This window comes from Poecilia latipinna, unplaced genomic scaffold (genome assembly GCF_001443285.1).
Source record: "Poecilia latipinna isolate Pla-1442-1.1 unplaced genomic scaffold, P_latipinna-1.0 Scaffold432, whole genome shotgun sequence".
Classification (NCBI taxonomy): Eukaryota; Metazoa; Chordata; class Actinopteri; order Cyprinodontiformes; family Poeciliidae; genus Poecilia; species Poecilia latipinna.
The window spans coordinates 311,260-330,638 of NW_015113048.1; the positions used below are offsets into that span (position 1 = coordinate 311,260).

At 38.3% G+C, this 19,379-nt stretch overlaps 2 protein-coding genes across 2 annotated transcripts; one reads left to right on the plus strand and one right to left on the minus strand.

The window, feature by feature from the left end:
- The first annotated feature begins 346 nt into the window (after nt 1-346).
- Nucleotides 347-8,468, plus strand: LOC106950979 (calcium-binding protein 39-like). The gene is made up of 9 exons (XM_015038192.1): nt 347-568; nt 4,303-4,431; nt 4,651-4,815; nt 4,913-5,031; nt 5,113-5,281; nt 5,566-5,625; nt 5,991-6,056; nt 6,149-6,292; nt 6,552-8,468. The coding sequence occupies exons 2-9, from the start codon at nt 4,330-4,332 to the stop codon at nt 6,729-6,731; spliced, it is 1,005 nt and encodes a 334-aa protein (XP_014893678.1). The 5' UTR covers nt 347-568; nt 4,303-4,329; the 3' UTR covers nt 6,732-8,468.
- Nucleotides 8,469-10,368: 1,900 nt separating this feature from the next.
- cdadc1 (cytidine and dCMP deaminase domain containing 1) lies at nt 10,369-19,049 on the minus strand. The gene is made up of 11 exons (XM_015038191.1): nt 18,560-19,049; nt 17,556-17,656; nt 17,282-17,459; nt 15,706-16,003; nt 14,741-14,947; nt 14,551-14,648; nt 13,394-13,443; nt 12,859-13,028; nt 12,586-12,775; nt 12,309-12,357; nt 10,369-12,216 (listed from the first exon to the last, which is right to left on the minus strand). Exons 1-11 carry the CDS (start codon nt 18,651-18,653, stop codon nt 12,119-12,121), a joined length of 1,533 nt encoding a protein of 510 aa, XP_014893677.1. The 5' UTR covers nt 18,654-19,049; the 3' UTR covers nt 10,369-12,118.
- Nucleotides 19,050-19,379: the final 330 nt, after the last annotated feature.

A 19,379-nucleotide genomic window follows, 5' to 3' on the forward strand; every position in this document is an offset into this window, starting at 1 on the left:
AAATGCGTACATCGGGGAAAGGCAGTGAAGAAGGTGCAGAGGAAGGTATCAGGTGACAGAAAGTGAATGAGATTTGGCCGCAGCTGGAAAGATACAGATTTGTCAAGTTAGTAATGACAAACCTAACTACCTACTACCGGAAGTGGGGTATTTTAAACGCTATAAATAAAAACTATCTGATAAAAAAGAAAAACCAGAATAGAAGAGTTCATAGGAATTTAATAAAATATTATTTTTTGTATATATTAACATTTAAGTTATTTTGAATCCTATCTTTTTAGCGTGAATTATCCTTTGTGATTTTATTTTGAAAATCTGTACCGGAATTAAGCTATTTTATTCATGCTAACTTTTCAGAATACTGGAGCGCGACCAGATGGAATTCTGCACTCCCTTCTTTACGGATCCCTCACGTTTTAAATTGTATCGCAGACATTTTTAGCAGACTTTTAGCGGTCAACAAACAGCCCTGGTGTGAACACGGAGTCTTTACTTTCAGGCTCGGCTGCGCTGTGAACCGGGACTGAAGCGGTCAGGACATTTAAAAGACACCAAACATCTTCTCGCTGTGAGTATAATTTCTAGCTAATGCTGCCGAAAGCAGTAGCTTCCAGTTACCCTTTTGGCTTCATATCACTGCCCTTGACAGTGTTCATAACTTCATGAAAGGGGTTAAAATGTGTTTAATGGTGATACATATGGGAGGCCTTTCTCGCTCCCCCACCCCTCCGTCGTGCGGTTGTTCCTGCAGTGATGTCTGCAGCTGTAGTTAGCTTTGGAAATCTGTCAGACAAGAAGGGAGTTTGGCTGGAGGCGAGAGGGGTGTAGCCGTGGTAAATCACATTGTCTGGGTCTCTTAATGCGGCCTTATGCGCTTATCACTTCCCTCCACCTTATTGCTAGATTATTCCGCCAAACCCCGTCGTTTATGGGCTCTTTAACTCTTTAGCTTCACCGTAAATGCCGTGCGTGTATTTTGTTTTTGTCCCCCCCCCCTCCTCTCTTCCCTGCCTCCTTATCTCGTATGTTACTTTGGACAATCATCGTCAAGCAAGTCTTAAAGGAATACCACCCCTCTACCGGTGTGAATTTTCAAAACAAAAACTGTTCAAAACTCAAAATTTTTTTTATTTTTATTTTTTCTGCTTTTAAACTGGATGTTGGCCTTTTTGTGAGTGTAAGGGTTATCTTTGAAGTAGTTATCCGAAACTAGCTAACTATCTTCAGCTCAATCATTTTTTTAAGTATGGACTTTGACTAGGCCAATCTAACACATCGATACATTGTGACCTAAGCCATGAAAAAGGTTCTCCAGACATAGTACATTGTTAGTAAAACATCTGTATTTAAATTGAGATTGAATATACACTAATAAGGTTGTTTATTAAGGGAGCTGGTTGCAATTTAATTTTTCTTAGAAATACTGGAGTTAAGTTGGCTGAATACAAATTAGGGCTGCATTATACTAGTCTGGGACAAACATATAGTTATAATAATACTGCTGAAATTTTGGATTATATCAGTTCTTTACTTCCTTTTTCATTATCACAATTATAACAATAGATTGTGTCATCTGGGACATGTTGCTGTGAAATATCATCTCTGTTGTCGAGAAATTGAGCTGCCATGTCATGACAGTCATAAGACTATCATACAGCAACAGTCTTCAGTCAGAGGCCTCTTCTGACTTATTGCAAAACTGACTGCTACTGGAGATCCTTCCTGCCCACTGTCCCCGCTATCCACAAAGATTCTTTAACACTTGGATGTTATGGATTACGATTAAGTATTTTTAATCAAATTTAACTGAATTTGTTGATGTATCACCGCAGTTAGATGGTCAAGTCAGTTTATTTGTGTGTTTTCACAAACTCAGGCCCTGTTGCACCATTATCCGACATCAGCTGAACCTGACAGCTGCACGTTTGTCCAGGAAGGAAACATTCCTACCCGTTTACCTCAAAGTCGCCAGTTTCCTTGGAAATAATGAGTTTCCAGAGACTAAAATTATTGTCTATCAGAGGGCTCTTATAGCATTTATTTACCAAAAGCTATCAACCATATAGGAGTGTTTCTCTTTTGTTGTTTTTTTTTTTGGCACACATTTTGAACAAATTTGCAGCTTTTGACATCTTTTAACTCCTGTAAGCCCAGTTTTTGGTTTGAAATGCCTTTTTAATCCCAGAACAACCTAACATTTAAGTGTTTTTTATTTAATATTTAGGTTAATGGCTTTACCTAACCCCGTCAGGTTTAGGTAAAGCTCCGTCTCGTAGTTCGTTTTCCTCCTGAATGACATCTCCAGCATGTGACTGCTCAGGGCTTCCTGATCGTCGCCTTGCTGCATCGCTACGTCAGCGATTAGTCATCCAGCAAGCGCAGGTTCATTCATTGGATGTTGTAATCCGGTGGTGAAATATGGTGTTTGGTATCTCTGACAAGTTCACAGCCAGTTCAGCTGTTTTAATCATAGCTAACCAGTACACTGGGATATATTTCAGGCTTTATTTAGACATTTGTCTCTGTCACTGCTTCCCAAACTTTAGCTGTGTTCTGTTTATCTCCATCAAGATTGTGACTTATAAATTAGGTGTTTGGGTTCATGCGGAAGCTCTCCGGTTAGCTTTTATTCAAACTGAGCTGATAGCTGTGTGCGTTCAACCCCGCCAGGCATCAGATTAATCTCATTACATCACATTTAGTCAGTTTTCAGAGGCAGGAATGAACACTAACCAGCTGTTGAAGCTTTCAATGGCTCAAAGCCTTGTGATTAGGTAATTAAAGCCGGCCCTTTGGACCTTATTCTTAATAATTACTGGGTAACAACAAAACCTGCCAGGAAACGCTGGAGAACAGGACCCAGCATGAGTAGCTAAAGAAGCATTAAAGGGTCTGTACTCTCTCTTTAAAATACTTCCTCACAGCGCTGTTACACTTTAATCAAAATGGAAAGATCATAATAAAATAAAACCAACCAAAACAAGTAATCAGGAGTTTGTTTTCACTCTAAATCTGCTTACTAACTGAGTAAAGTAACAGCTGAAAAAACATTTTTTCCAACATTATATTTCAGCACTCTTTAAAAAAGAAAGGCTACAATGATTACATTGCTGCTCTGCTTGAGTTAAAAACACCCACAGTCCTGTGCTGCATCACTGTCAGATGACAATTATCACATTAACTTCTGAAAAGCAAATGGCAGCAAGATGGAAACAAATATTGGTTGCTAGTATCTGCCCAGTTTTACTTGTTTTACTGAATTTCAATTATCTCTCAAATATTTGAAAAAAGAAAATGAATCTTTGGGAACTGAAATATCTACGAAGGAGGGGAGAGTAATGAAGGGAGCGTAATGCCCTCTCATTCCCAGGTGAGGATTAGCAGTCACAAGTTCCCCTCGTCCCGAGCTGCTTCCCAAACTGCTCCTTCTCTATGCTGAAGTGCATGTCGTTATCTTATGCGTTTCCATGCCAACAGAGTGGCTTCAGCGCCGTTCTTAGCCGGCCTCCACCTACTAAGACAGGCGGATGCCAAACACTCCTTGACATTCTGGGTGTTCCAGGGCAAAATACAACCCGAGCGATGAGTTGTGCAATGATGGAAAACCACGGCATGTCTGCTTGACATCAGATGAATGTGTGTTTCCTTGCAGGGCTGTATTTAAATGGAGAAAAAAAAAAGTAGACTTGTTTTTGTTATCTGGCAGATGGTTTTGAATCTTCTATTTTCTGCAGGGTTTCCTCACAACTCGGGCACATCAAAGTTGTCCGACTCGGCTACCGTCAGTCCAGTTTTGTCGCTTTACGTCTACTTTGTAAGCTCACAGTCTTTGCATATCTGGGATGTCAGAAGTGTTTCGGACCTGACTCATTACTTCCAGAACAATGACGTGGTGCAGAAATGCGAACCAACAAAGTCACACTGGCCTTGCAGTTTTTTGTTTTTTTTTTTATTACTACTTTCACCTCATGTCTCTTTTTGTGTTGCTAGTTGCCTTTATTTGTGATTAGCTTTACAGGAAGGACAAAAAGAGACGGCTCAGGGTTCAGAGTTGAAAGACTGTAGCCTCCAAATATGGTATTAATGTTAAACAAACAATGCATTTTAATCAGGGCTGAACTTTTCACACGTTGATGTCAGAGGTATATTTTAGCTGCAGGTGCATCTTTTGCTACAAATGATCAAACGTACACTAAAAGGACGCTATAAAATGTTTATTCTATTAATTAAAAATATTTAATATAATTGCTAGTAGCCCCTCCCTGCCATGTATCGCAGACTAAAGTCTGTTGTGTTTTGCAGGTCTCGAAGCGTTAACGGGTGTCCGTCATGCCGCTGTTTGGTAAATCCCACAAGAGTCCAGCGGACATTATCAAGACCCTAAAGGAAAACCTGGCCATCCTGGTCAAACATGACAAGAAGACAGACAAGGTAGGAAAACCCAGACTCCACAAGATGAGTTTCTCTAGCTTCCAGGATGTCCAGAGGCTAAGGGGTCACAACGGTCTGTGAAATTAAAGATATGAACATGTCACCTCCTGACACTTCACTGCCAGGACCGTTCAGTCTCTTATGCACAGCAGTGCTGCTTTCCTCCTGATCGAGTTGCTTTTTCTTTTCTTCATTCTGCTCGCTTCCTCCGTTCTCCAGGCGTCTGAGGAGGTTTCAAAATGCTTGGTGTCGATGAAGGAGATTCTCTACGGCAGCAACGACAAGGAGCCGCACACCGAGACCGTGGCCCAGCTCGCGCAGGAGCTGTACAACAACGGCTTGCTGATTGCGCTGGTAGAGAACCTGCAGTATATAGAGTTTGAGGTGAGCAGAAACCGAGGTCGCGAATCCACGTGGCGACGAACGAGGAGGACGAAACTCCAGAATTCAGTGTGTCGGTTTCATTTCTGTGCGTTTTCAGGGGAAGAAGGACGTTTGTCAGATCTTTAACAACATCCTGAGGAGGCAGATTGGAGCGAGGAGCCCCACGGTCGAATACTTGTGCTCCCACCAAGAGGTTCTCTTCGTCCTGCTGAAAGGGTGAGTCAGACGAGGGTTTTTTACGGCACTGGCTCTGCGAATCCCGGAAACTGACGCAACGCTGCCTCTGTGTATTTCCAGATACGAAACCCCGCAGATAGCGCTGAACTGCGGCATCATGCTGAGGGAATGCATTCGCTACGAGCCACTCGCCAGGATAGTTCTCTATTCTGAACATTTTCACAGCTTCTTCAGCTACGTGGAAATGTCCACATTTGACATCGCTTCTGACGCCTTTGCCACCTTTAAGGTAACTTTGAATGATGTCAGCTTTCCTTGATATGGTCTTCTTTAAGGGTTCCTGATAAATACAATATTTCAGCTATTTCCATTAATTCTTACCAGGCCAATAAAAAAAAAAAACACTTAAAATTCAACAACCTTTCTGCATCTTAGTCAAATTTGTACTTATTTTCTGATATTTTTGTTAAAACCTTTGAAAAAAAAAGAGCTCTACAAGGAAGGAGATAATAGAGGCTAAAACTCTTCATTTCTTTGATCAGTAATATTTTTATTGTGTCTTTATATCCACAGGATCTCCTTACAAGACACAAAGTGGTCGTGGCTGAATTCCTCGAAAAGAACTACGATGCTGTGAGTGATCAAGGTTAAAAAACACCCTTCCAGAGATGGATTAGAAAACCTATAGATAACATCACCTAGATGTTATTTTGTGATGAGAGGAATTCAAATCTCTCTTAAAGACTGAGTGTTTTTCAAATCGGCTTCCTTGGGAATTTTATTGTTTATTTGTCAACTTTGTATTTTCTGATTGACCTGTACAGCACGTTGGTTGCCTCTTGTTTTTAAAGAGCTTTATAAATGAATGAATGAATGAATCCAGCTCTAGATAAAGTTTCTGCTATGGAGGTCTCAGCCCTGAAACCTTGTGTACATCTCAGACCAGATCTCAAACTCTTAACAAACTAAACTATTATGTTCTTTACATTTGATTGCAGGTGTTTGCTAACTATGAGAAGCTGCTGCACTCTGAGAACTACGTCACAAAGCGGCAATCGCTTAAGGTCTGACTCAGACGCCGCCCGGTGTTTTTATTAAGCAAGTACTCAGACAGCCTGTCTGAACATGAACTCTTTTGAAACTATGCTTCCTGCAGCTTCTGGGCGAGCTGTTACTGGACAGACACAACTTCACGGTGATGACATACTACATCAGCAAGCCTGAGAACCTCAAGCTAATGATGAATCTGCTCAGAGACAAGAGTTCCAACATTCAGTTTGAGGCCTTCCCCGTTTTTAAGGAAAAAAAAAAAAAAAAAAAAGAGACAAAAATTCAAGGCAAAGATGAATTTAAGTGAATTGGGGCCGGACGATATTGCTGAAAAATATATGGTGATATAAGTGTTGATAATTATTGGTTCATTTTTTTTTTGTTTTAAATATCTAAGATTCTGCTAAACTGGTGGCTGTTTTTATTCACAGTTTTTACTCCATGCGGTTCTTTGGTTTTAGGCAGTTATAAGAAAGCTGAAACTTGTTATTGATTCCGTCTCTGTCCAGGTGTTTGTAGCGAACCCCAACAAGACGCAGCCCATCGCCGACATCCTACTGAAGAACCAGACCAAACTAATTGACTTCTTAAGCAACTTCCAGAAGGACCGCACAGACGACGAGCAGTTCAACGACGAGAAGACGTACCTTATCAAACAGATCAGGGATCTGAAAAAACCAGCCTCCTAGAAGAAACCCTCCGATCCCACCCAGCTTTTTATTAATAGGAAGGTGTAGAAAATAGAAAGGAAAAAAAAAACACATTAACAATAATGGTTGTACTATTTAAAAATATTATTTCTGTTTGTTGGTAAAAGTAGCTCACAATCAATGATCTAACTTTTGTAAATTTATTTTTTTTATTTAGAAAATCTTTTTTGTTTTCATGTGTAGCATGTAGCTCAATGTGTTGGAAGCATCTGATTTGCTTTGTTAAACGAACCAGCAGGGGGGAAAAAGAAAAAAAAAGACGACTTGGGCTAAAAATGCTTTCTCCTTCCGCCGCTTCTTAAAGGTGAAATTTGCAATCATGTGAAGTTGCTGCAAATCGCCAAAATCTTGAAGGATGTTTTTTTTTTTTTGTTGTTTTTGTTTTTCTGACAAAGAGATTCTTGATGGAAGATGTTAGCAGAGTATGGAGTGAAAATAGTCTCAAAATACCTGTGCGCGTGTAATACTGGATTTGTAATCCATGTAAGCATCTTTGTGTGTAACTTTGGAGATTTGTATCTGTGAAACATGATTTGTAAACCGTAAAAAGAAAATTTGTGCATAACTCTGGGTACTTGTAAATATGTGGTCAAATGCATACACAAATATGAAGAAATTACGAATATAAAATAAAAGTACACACACGCAATTACAATTTCTACAAATGTAAAATTTCTACGCACAAATTTTTTTTAACTACAACCTCACAAATCTGATAAATACGAATTCAAACCTTTGCCTACGAGTAGCCTGATGCACACAGACAAAACTGCATTTACGCACAGATCCGGTTACGACTGCACAAGGATTTTTGAGACTCATTTCACTCTTCAGACAGCCTCAAATGAGTGCGTAAGTGATGTGTTTAAATGCTGGCGGAAAGCTGGATCATATGAGTTTTGCTCAGTCTGTTGTTTTCATCCTCTGAACGTTTGTCACTGTGCTTGTGCCAAAGTGGCAATGAGGTTATTTCGTTGGGAAACGGAATATTTCAGTACTTCTTTATCCACCTTATTCCTAGCCTCCATGAGGCTTTGCCTGATTTATGGGCACGACTTCTGCCGCAAACTGGAACCGCCATTTGTTTACATGTTGCAAGTCGCTAACCGGCTTTTGTCAGAGGTTTTAGGCTATAAAATATGTACCATCACAGCTTAAACATGGTAATATTGTTTTACCGCTACCTATAGCTATTGCAAGGAGGAATAGCGACATGAAGAAATGGCCGCAAATAACCCGCATTAGCATATTTAGCTACTTCACTAAGTATATCTCCACTTATAAGGTTGAACTGAAGGGGAGATTGTTTAATGGTGACAACAGTACAAAAGAAACTTTAGTAATTTATGCATGTTTTTGTGTGTTCCACTAAAATCTAAGTAGGATTTTAGAGTCCTCCCCCCGCCCACCCTGCCCCAGCCTCCAGGTTCTGCGTTACGGCCCTGCGTTTGCTGTCACAGCGCATCGCGCTGCGGCTCCACAACTCAGATGTCCCGCTGCACAGATTTGTGACGCTTATCTTAATATTAATGATTATAATGGCGTTTAGTTGCGCAACTTCACGGACACGTTCATTCGTGTCTGTTTTCATGTTTATTGCGATGTTCATAATAGTCTCGATGTTTGCAATTTGTTGTAGCGCAACGTCAGTACATCACTAGCAGCCACAATCTAAACTTAGAGTACAGCTACGAACAGCCCAACTGTAACCCCCCCCCCCCCAAAAAAAAAGCCTCCCAGGAATAAGGTGGATAATACTCCAGAATTGTTTATAGACATATTGTGCATTTTTGAGCGGAACAGATGAGATTACATTGTTTAAAATCTATTGTTAATCTCTTTATATTGAATAAATTTAAAAAAAAAATACTTATTTAACCCCGCATGGCGTTGCAAACCACATATTTGGACCTCATGTTGCTTCCTTATTTTAGTTTTTGGAGGGCATGATTTCAAGTATAGCCAGGCATATTTTTGCCCAAAATGAAGAGGTATTGAAGTTTATGTGACCTTTTACTTGGAAGAGGAGCAGTCCTTTTATGAAGCAGAGTTGCATCCTACTGCATTGTTAGGATGCTTTTGTTGGCAGGAGCAATTTATCCAGAGAAACAGGGTCCAAGTCCAAACACAAATCTTGTTTTGGCTCCATTAAAGAAACATGTATACCTTTGCAGTGAATTAGAACCATGCAGGAACACTGTCTCATATAATATTGAGCTTTTGCAGTTTTGACTGTGCAAGCCACAGGAAAATGCTTATCGACAGTCACTAGCGCTTTATTCACCCCGTCGCACTCAAAAACGCACATGATATTATATAATAAGATTAAGATTATTTTAAAATTAGCAGTAATAAGAATTATATAAACAAGTTTTTAATTTTGTAAGTTAGCAAAACTTATCTTCTGCATGTTTTAGTTTTGTCTTTCTCTCTCTCTGGTGGTAGTAACAACCTCCTCAGCCTGTCGATGTTCTTCTTTGGTCTTCTAATGAGCCATCATTTGATCCAGGTGTGTTAAACCAGGGAGAGAACTAAAACATGCAGGACCTTGAGGACCAACTTTGGGCACCACTGTTCTATTCTAGGACTTATCTTCTAGCCATTTTTTGTCGCAAAAAAGGACTAAATCCTTCAGGGAGAAAGAAAAGAAATGAAGAATAGAAAAAGCCAACATAAAGGTATGTTTGAATGTGTCTTGGTAACGTAATGTTTATCAGAAAGATTTGCGGAGCTGCTAATAGAAACTTAGCTTGATAGCGACCTTGACTGGTCCAGCTCAACAACCAAACTTTTACGCTACAATGTTTGTATTTGTGTGAAACCGAGCTTTAACTTTAAATTAGTTAATTCTCATGGTTGGCTCTGTATATTACTGGGGTTCAAAACGGCGTGTTTGATTACGTTTAATAACAATTAACTTCTTAATGTTTGACATTGTCTAGCTAAGAAGTTTCTTTCATCAGGCTACATGGCTATTGCATTAATATATCAAATGAGCTACTCTAAGATGTAATTGGCGATATTATTTTGTTGCTGAGCATGATAATTTATGTATCTAAAACAAACATTACTTTTACATCAACTTATAAGTTATGTAAAACTTCTCCAATTAAAATTGTTTGAAGGCTCAGACTAAGCCCACATTCTCAGATGAGAAAGACTTCTGATATAAATTACATTTTAACTATTGTAATTGCAACTAAAAGAAATTAATTTAATCAAAGAATGTCATATGTGTGTATGTATTCCATCTTAAGTTGGGGTGCACTGGTTGCAGTTTTCTGGCTGATGACCGATCTTGTTTTTGGCCGATACCAATTTTTTTTTTTTTTTTTTGTCTGAAATGTCGCCAAATGTAGCAAGAAAGTTGCTGAGTTGGCAATAGTAGGGTCACTACTGTTAAGTGCAAAGTGCAGACATGACCTGGTGGGCCGGTCTGTCAGTCAAACCTCTCTCTGCAGAGCAAAAGAGGATGGTGGCTAACTTTTATACCTTTGTTCAGGTAGGTAAAATCAGTGGATAAAATTGGCTTCACATATCGGCCAATCACCAATCCCCCAAAGTTAAGGTAATTGGCACTGATAACTCGACCAATAAAAAAACCTTTAGAGAATCGAATATGAAGAAGGAATTTATTTTTTCAGGAGTGAGTCGAAGCATACATCCAGCTCAACAAAAGAAAGACTTCATAAACATTTTCCACAGCCCACTTCAGCAGCTGAAGTGGGCTGTGGAAGATGTTCACTGTGGACAGCTCATACCTAATATATTTTACGCTCTAACTGAATCAAAAATGTTGCGACAAAGTACTTGTTTGTTGTATTTTTAAAGCACAGTATTTGAAGAAAGTTAGATACCATGTCCTGTTTTTTTTTTTTTCTTTCTTTCTTTTTAATGTCGCAAAAGCCAACTCGGGAAAAGTTTCAACAATGGTGTGTAGACTTTTGAGAGTAACTCTACACAAATTGAAATATTTTAAGCATTTATTTCTTTTATTTGTGATCAGAGGTGGACCGAGCCTGCTTGGTCTGCCTCCTTCTCATATGTCGCCTGCATCAGAAACCGTTTGTGAGTTACAGCTGAAGAAAACCCAAAATTCAAAATTCGAATACATTTCAAATAATTTAACAATTTATTTGAAATGTTAATTATTATAGAATGCACAACAATGACTTGTGGCTTACCAGAAAAGATAATTTTAAGCTTACTGCATAAATAGAAATAATAAAACTACTTTATCTTCATTACCTGTGTAACAGGAAGGTGAAGAGAAAGAGAAGTGGAAGACAATCAGGGGTCGGGGATTAAACCCGAGGACTAATTTTGGGAGAAAGTGAATTTTGGGTTTTCATTAACTGTAAACCACAGTAATCAAACTAAAGATGGAGAGATATAAAGAGATAAATGCTTGAAATCTTTAACCAACAGAATGAGTTTTACATTTTGAACAAAATTAACTTTTTTGTACCAAGACATAATTTTACAAGTTGTGAACTAAAAGGCAAAAAGGTTCAAACAAATCACAATGAAATCCCTTTCTTTACAAATTTTTCTTTACATATCAATGTGGCACTTTGGTTTCACAAAGCTTTTTTATCTTTTCAGTTACAAAACTGGTGTCACTGGTGTCTTCAAACTTTGAAAGTCACATCTGTTTACACTGAGCTTCTTTGTCTGAACCACGGACAAAAATACACACATCAAGGGATTAAAACAGAAAATAAACTTAACGTATTTAGATATTCTGTAGTAAACTGTCAAATAAAAACATCTGGAAATGGTGCAACCTGCATTCCTTTAAATTTTAGTCAAGTCTCTGTCAACAAGTCTCGCCACATTTAGCATCCATTCTCAACAGCTTAGTCCTCTCATATGGAAATATAAACCAATTTCACTTACATTTATGACTCTAACTCTTCATGTTGCTGAGGTTACTACATTGTCCCAGATGTTCAAATAAATTGTAAAATTGTTCGTACATCTGCCCCCTTACAGGTTTCTTCTGTTTTTGTTTTCTTGACACTGAAAATTTTTAACTGAAGCATTTAACGTTAGACAGGAATAACCTAAGTAAATAAATAAGTAACAATATTTGCCATTTGGAGAAAATATTTTGCGGGCTGATGAGAAAAAAAAAAAGAGGATATTTTCAGTGGACTACCAAACCTGGTGGTGGTAGATGTTATCTTAGCTTGATATGATCTGAAACATTGAAGTGTGACAAACAAAGCAAGAAACATGAAATCTGTAGAGGAAGAAATACTTTTTGTAGTAGTGCAGATTTTACCATCAGCAAATTATTCGCCCCTCGTATAACGTCTGTGGAGTTGAGCTCATGAACAGGCCAGTCCATCCTTTACGAACGTTCAGCTGCCAGAAGGCAAACTCTTAGTGTTCTCGGTGCACAGCTTCTTATTTCCGTACTCCTGCTCAGTCTGCCGGCTGTGCTTCCGAATACAACCATCTAGAGAAACGACGTGGTCACAGTGTTTCACGTAAAAACATAAAACGCAGTTAAAGAGAATAAAAGCACAAGGACAGAGAGCTGTAACTTACTTGCGACATGAGAAGACGGTTCAGGAGGAATAGAAGGGTTCCTTTGCCACTGTGAGAAAATAAACATCTCTTACTTTACTCCTTAAAGCGACAGTATGAAAAATAGTTTTGTACATATTGTGACAGAAAAGATAATCTGTGAAAAATCTCCTTGCACTAACTGCACATACACCACTCAGTCAGAAACAACCAATCAGAACCAGGAGGTGGGCCTTAGTGCTGTCAATCATGCTTGTGTTGGAAAAATAAATATTAATTCTCTCTGATGCTAACTTACAACAAACTTTCTGATGTCCTCCAGGGTGCTGAATCTCAGGTAGGAAATGTCCCCCTTGTCTTTGTCCCTGTCCTGGTCTGAGGTGTAGATGTGTGTAATTCCAGCCCCTCTTATCAAAGGGATACACTCGTCACACGGACATTTGGTCAGAAACATCATGGTTAGCTCCTCTGGTTTGACGTCTCGCGTCCTGAAAACACAGACAGAGGAGACATCCGTCAGTCAAGAGAGACAAATGAGACTTGACAGGCAGGTGTTGTTAAACGAGCTGACCTGAAGGTGAGGGCGTTCTGTTCTGCGTGGATGATGTATCTGTATTTGCGTCTCTGACGGTCCTCCTGTGTACAGTCCATTTGGGGGTACTCTGCGTACTCTGAGCCTGCAGGGTAGGCATTGTATCCGCAACCCACCAAATCCAGGCAGCCTGTTCCTCGACAGCCAGCCTGAGATGAGGGAGGTCAAGATATATATATATATATATATATATATATATATATATATATATATATATATATATATTTGTGATTGGAGTATCCCTTATTTTTAGGAACTGGTTTACAGACAGATTGAAATTCAGTATAAGGTCGCCACCTGCTAGAACACGACATAGCAATCACTCAAGAATTAGTCAGGACACTTGAATTATCTGCTTCATACCATTGCACTATGAACTGTAAAAACTGAACAAAAAAACAATTAAATAATAATTAATTCCAATTTAGAGTTCCCATCACACAAAAGTGTGGTAAAGTTTTATTGTAGAGTCTAATGCTGTATGTTGAAATAAAAAGAATTACGGAGCTCTTACCGACCGCCCTCTTGCCCAGATAACAGCACCCACTCCCACTTTTGGATCCTCTGGAACGACGATGGCAAAAAACAACAAAAAGAAAAGAAAAAAATGGTGAAAAATAGACCAGTCAGACATCAACACTGTAGCATAACCATGTCCTAATCATGTTGTTTTAGAAATGTATCCTGCAAGCTTGCATGAATATCTTAACACCAAAGGACTTCAATCAATTTGTGTGTTTAAAATAATAGAGGTAATAAAGCAGAATTTAATGGAAATGTTTGTTTACGTCAGAACTTGAATAAAAAAGTTGAATATGTATAATATATAGACTTGTCACACAGAGTGATATATTTTTGTTGCTTTAGATCATTATGGCTTAAAGCTTATGGAAATCCAAGAAGGAAGCTGTACCATGTGCAACCAGCAGGGGACCCTGTTGGACACAGCAATTTAGTAAGGAAACTATGATTTCATAACACTTAATCTCTTGTTTGTACAATAAAGGACAGAAAATGAAATTGTGTAAAATTCTATTATCTGTGTGATAGTTTCTTTATTTTAAGAACTCTTGCTCATCAATAATGACCAAGGTCTTATTTTCCAACCATTTAGCCAATCTCCTTCTGTTTTCATGGTAAATATGACCACATCTACTCATTAAAAGTATACCTTGAGGCACCCAAATATAATTTTAATTAACGTATTAAAACTTGGCTAAATAATCAAATGAAGACTGACCTACATCATGTTTTTATTGCCGAGAATAGACAAAATATTTTTTTTTCCGGTTTTCTTTAGTCAAGCCCAAAATGATATGCAAATTGACTGAAAGCCTCTCATTTAATAAGGAAATTTGTCTCAACAATCCTGTTCCAAAAAAAAAAAAAATCTGACTATTTATATTTGCTTAATTAAAATAGTTGAGGCTCAGTTTATTGTCACATAGCTAAAATAAAATCACATTTCTGGAGATTTTAATTTTTAAAAAATATGCCTTTTTTTGGTCCATAATTTTGATGATTTTGGCCCATGTGATTACATGTTTAGCATCCCTCCTCTATAGTTATATTCTAAGTTAAGTTGTTAATACTACTTTTATATATAATAGGATGATCTTCTCTAAATCCCTCTGTGCTCTGAGTTGTTTTCTTTAGCGCCATCAAACCAACCTGTCCTGTATGCCAGTAGCCTGGCCTGGATGATGCAGTGGCGAGCCACCTCTTGAGACACGGCCCCTGGATGAGGAGGCGTTGTTGCACAGTTTTCGCTGAATCACAAAAACTATTATCAATAACAACAACAAAACCCCCCCAGCAACTTAAGAACCTAGTTTTTGGTGAAAATAAATAAGTTCCCAACCTGTAGAAGCCATATTGGTTTTGAGGGAGCCCAGCAGCCACAGCAGCCAGAATCTCCACCAACGCCGCCATGTTGTTCCTCAGGTTGGAGAAGTAGGGCTCCACACACAGGTTCTCCAGGCCCATTTGGATCAAAATCTCCTTGTGTTGCTGGGATGTTCCAACCAAGAACTGTCTGGAAAATTCCCTGAAGTGTCTTAGACGTTGTCTGAAAACAAATTTAGTGTTTTAAACATTAAAACATCAAATTTTGTGTAAATGAAACAGAGTCCAGCCTGTGATTTTTTTTTTTTCTTTTTTTTTTTTTTACAGTGTCCTTGTCATTTAGATGGGATGTTCAGATGCCTGGCGGTGTCTGATAACCACTCATGAAAAACAAGCATCACTTCAGTCTTTACATTTAATTTATCAGAAACAATAATAACAAAAAAGAAAAATAGCAGCTAAAATGAAAGTAAAACTCTTTATTGGTATACTTGCCAGTTTTTAATTGTTAATGCATCCTTGACAAATGTCAGGTTGTTGGAATGTGATAAAATAAGACTAATATATAATATTTTTTTAAATTAATGCACAAATCTTTAAGATCACTTTCATCAGGCTGGAAAAAAATTTCTCCTGAGGTTTTGGAAGATTGTAGGCAAGTCTGGATGTTTCGTGTTTTTAGGAAGCAAATGTTTATGGACGAAAATGCCAGTAAGTATAGAAATAAAAATGAAAGAAATTATTTTATTTCTATATTTCATGCTAATTTTGGCAGGATTGTTTACTTCAATTATTATTCAAAGTCTTCAGTATCTTATAGTAAATAAATTATGTGGAGAATTTTTGTAAGTCTTTTCTGACTGGTACTTTTTGCATTAATCCTGCCCAAACATTTGCAACTAGTTGAACTGTGCAGAATCTACATTGTATATACATACAAGATGTATATGTATATATACATTTGATGTATGATGAGTTTACCTGTTGAACAGGTCCTGTTCATTCATTCCTAGGTCATCCTCGGTCATCCTCTTCATGAAATCGCTCTCCCTGGATGTCTCCTCAACAAACTGCAGCAGGCCAGGCGCCAGCGGCTGCAGCAGCACGCAGATGTGAGGACGGCTGTTGGACTTCAGCTTCTCTACTGCAACTGCGTCCAGCACAACGTCTTCCATCACAGAGAGCGACGTGCTGCTGGCGTTTGTTTGGGTTGAAGACATGGACCTCAGCATGCTGATCTCCGGATCCCCGGGCCAAAAGGAGATCTGACTGACTCCAGCTGAGGGAGAGAAAAAGCGCAGAGACAATTCCAAAGTTCAGCGTGTTGCCGGCCTACAATAGTCCCTAATAAAAGGCAGCGTAGAGATAACGTTGATGTAGATTAAACTACTAAGACAACCCTCTTCAAATCCTGACACAATAAAGTAACGTCTTCAGATGATAATTGCAGGATAGATGAATGAAAACTGTTGTTTGCTATTTTTATTGCTCTCATGTATCTGTTATTTAATGTAACAAATATGTTGTGTTTTCATCTGGGTAGTGGTTTGAAATTTGACAGAAATGAAAAGAGAAACTACATCTATGGCAGATAAATGAAACAGAAAGCCCATTAAAATGCAGTATCTGCAATTATTGCTGCCCTTAATTATACACTTCCTTAGTTTTCTTTTCCGCAGAAAGCATTCTTCTGATTGACTGTGTCTAAACCACTCCCATAGTTATTGTTTCAATTGTGCTACCTTTTGTTTTCTCTTTAATGGAAAGTTCTTCTGACATAGTAATGTGTTTTCTGTTGCTTTATTTCCTGGAAGAAACTATTGACACAGCTACTCCTACCATTATCTTTATCTACTTAAGTTTTTTTTTTTCTACTTTAGTTTTTCTTTCCCAAAGAGAAAAGTCCTGGGTCTGATTGACTTCATCTCCTCATAAGCTCCAGCATTTATTTATTTGTTGTGTTGCTATGTCTTCCCAAATTGCAACCATTAATGGGTATATTGATACATTTATGTTTGATTTATGTTTGATTTTGATTATTCTGTCCTTGCTCGCTCTAGAATTTATTTTTGTAGACTTTTATAATTGATGTCATTCAGAATATGTTACTGTGGAGTAGTCTCTGCTCTGTGTAATGAGCTGTTAGGATGTCATTAGACTGACGGCAACTGTCTTCAGTCAGAGGCCTCTTTAAATTGCTGCAAGCCTGTCTGCTACTGGAGATCCTTCCAGTCCAGAGCGACTCTATGAAGATACTTGGATGACAAAATGTAATTTCCCTTTGGTATGAATAAATTATTTCTGAATTGAACATGAAGGAAAATAATTGCATGTTTTTGATACTTGCTAATGAGAGGGAACTGTAGTAAAAAGAACTGAACTGTAGTAAAGTCAGCTGCACTTCCTTGGATTTATATATGTATGTTTTACTCATCTGTTTTACTCAACTAGACAGTATATATTTTAATCCATTATTACAATGTATGGGAATATATTAAACTGTTCAATTTTGAGAAAATGTTAGTCTATATTAATCAGTCTCAACTGTCTTTCTCACCATTTATGATCATCTTAAGGCAAGTGGCACAAGGTCTCCTGGAGAAGTAGAGCTGACAGCCGGCCAGTTTTGCACCGTGCTGAATGATGGCTGCTTGTGCTGCGTGAAGGTCGACTCCAGAACAGTGGAGTCCCAAGACTTTCCCTTGATGTACCACCACCAGACCAGTCCCACGGATCTGAAATGGAGAACAGGCATTAAAAATGTCCCTATCGCTCTGGTGTGTGCACATCACTGTTCAAAGCATCTGCCTTTGTGCAGCTTTTACACTGACCTGACTGCGTTCACTGTCCTCAGGTTGATCCCGGGGGAATACCTCCATCCACAAGCTCAACAAGGTAAACAGGTTCACCTTTGACAACTTGGGGTCGTGACCTTGGTGATGACACCACACATTTATAAAAACAATACTGGGACGAGTTATCACTGCAATTCTTTAACACTGCTGGTAAAATGTGCAAAGCTGACTGAGACATAACCAAAAGACAATTAAAACTAGAAATGTTGCATTTCCTGTGAAAATGCAAAGTGTGAATGCTGAATGTTTTCACTGAAAACAGCAAAAGCGTTCGAAGTCAACTGTGGAAGACTTGCAGAAATATAAGAAGTAATTTCCAGGTGTTAAAAGTTTTTTTTAAAAATGGCCTCTGTCTTGTTTCCTCCCTGACAGTCCCAAAACTGGGTGATTCATTGTACCTAGCTAGACAGGAGATGAAACATCATCTGTAAAACACAAATTACATTTTATATTTAATTCTAATTCTGTCACAGGAGGAAGATGTTCCTGTTTTTCCACTCATTTCAGTGGGGATGAAAAATCCATAAAATAACTGATTATAAAAAAGTATAAATGTTATGAATACCAAAAGATGTAGGCAGCATTAGAAGAGCAAGCTGAACACAGCATTCACACTAATAATCTGTTACAACTAATATATTATTAAGATATAACTTATCACAGTAGGTGTGTCATTATAGCATTTTTATATATTCTGTTAGTAAATATTTGGATTTTTTTGCAATATAGAATGAGAATATTGTCCTGATAAGGACTATATACACAAAATCAGCTAATTTGGAAGTATTACTCTGTAAAAAAAAACAAAAACAAAAAAACACTGCACTGTAATATTATAGCGTAATATTGCTATATTACACTGAAGGACACTTAAAAGCTGTGGTTGCCTTTAAGTGTCACTCTACTGTATCTGTAGTAAACCGGCTGTTACATGGCATAAGACAGAAACCTATGCTGCTGAAACATGAAGCCTCTTTCACCTTGTATCTTGCTGTCAGTCTGGGTGCTGCCGTCTTTCGTTTCTCGGCCCGGCCCGGTCTGGACCCGTTCGGTTCGGTTCCATGTACCATCCATTCGGAAAGTAAACCAGGGAGCAGTAGATATATTTCGTTTCAATCGCAGATACGATAAGAGGAAGACTACTTAGGGTATAAACATTGACCCTGTTTAAAGCTTACAAGACGGACCAGCACCGATTCTGGTAGCTTCTTTCACAATAAGAGCTGTAATTGGCAACTGTTACCGCTAACAACCGTAGTTATATTTAAAACTTTTCTCCAATGGAGTACAAACATCAGAAGTTAGATTAAAGTTAAATTTGCCCAGAAAACTTAATTCCAGTTCAAATAACCCACCAACGCAAAAGTCAACATCTTATTTTTGTGCGACGATTAGTAGCACTTTGCGGTTGATTTTTCCTAACTTGACTAATTTGGTCTACTTCCGCAAACTTCCCGGATGTTCGTCCTTAGGCTGACCGAATCCCACGTAAGCAGTTCCGCCGGCTTTTAACTTAATTTTTTACAACAAAAAGTCAACTCGGTTCAATCCAATCATACACCCGTTCCAACTGATGCTAGCAATTGCAATAAATTCTTATTTAGAATCAGTTTCAAAGAAACTGAATTTTAGAGTGGATTGGTATTAGCCACAGATCAAATGTTGGAGCTGAATTAAAAGGTGATTCAGTATCATTAGTTCAAGGGTGTGGACACTTTTTGTAACCTTCACATTTATCCTGACATTTGTGTTTTAGCAAAAATACAAATTAAAATGTCATGTTTTTATTATGACAAGAAG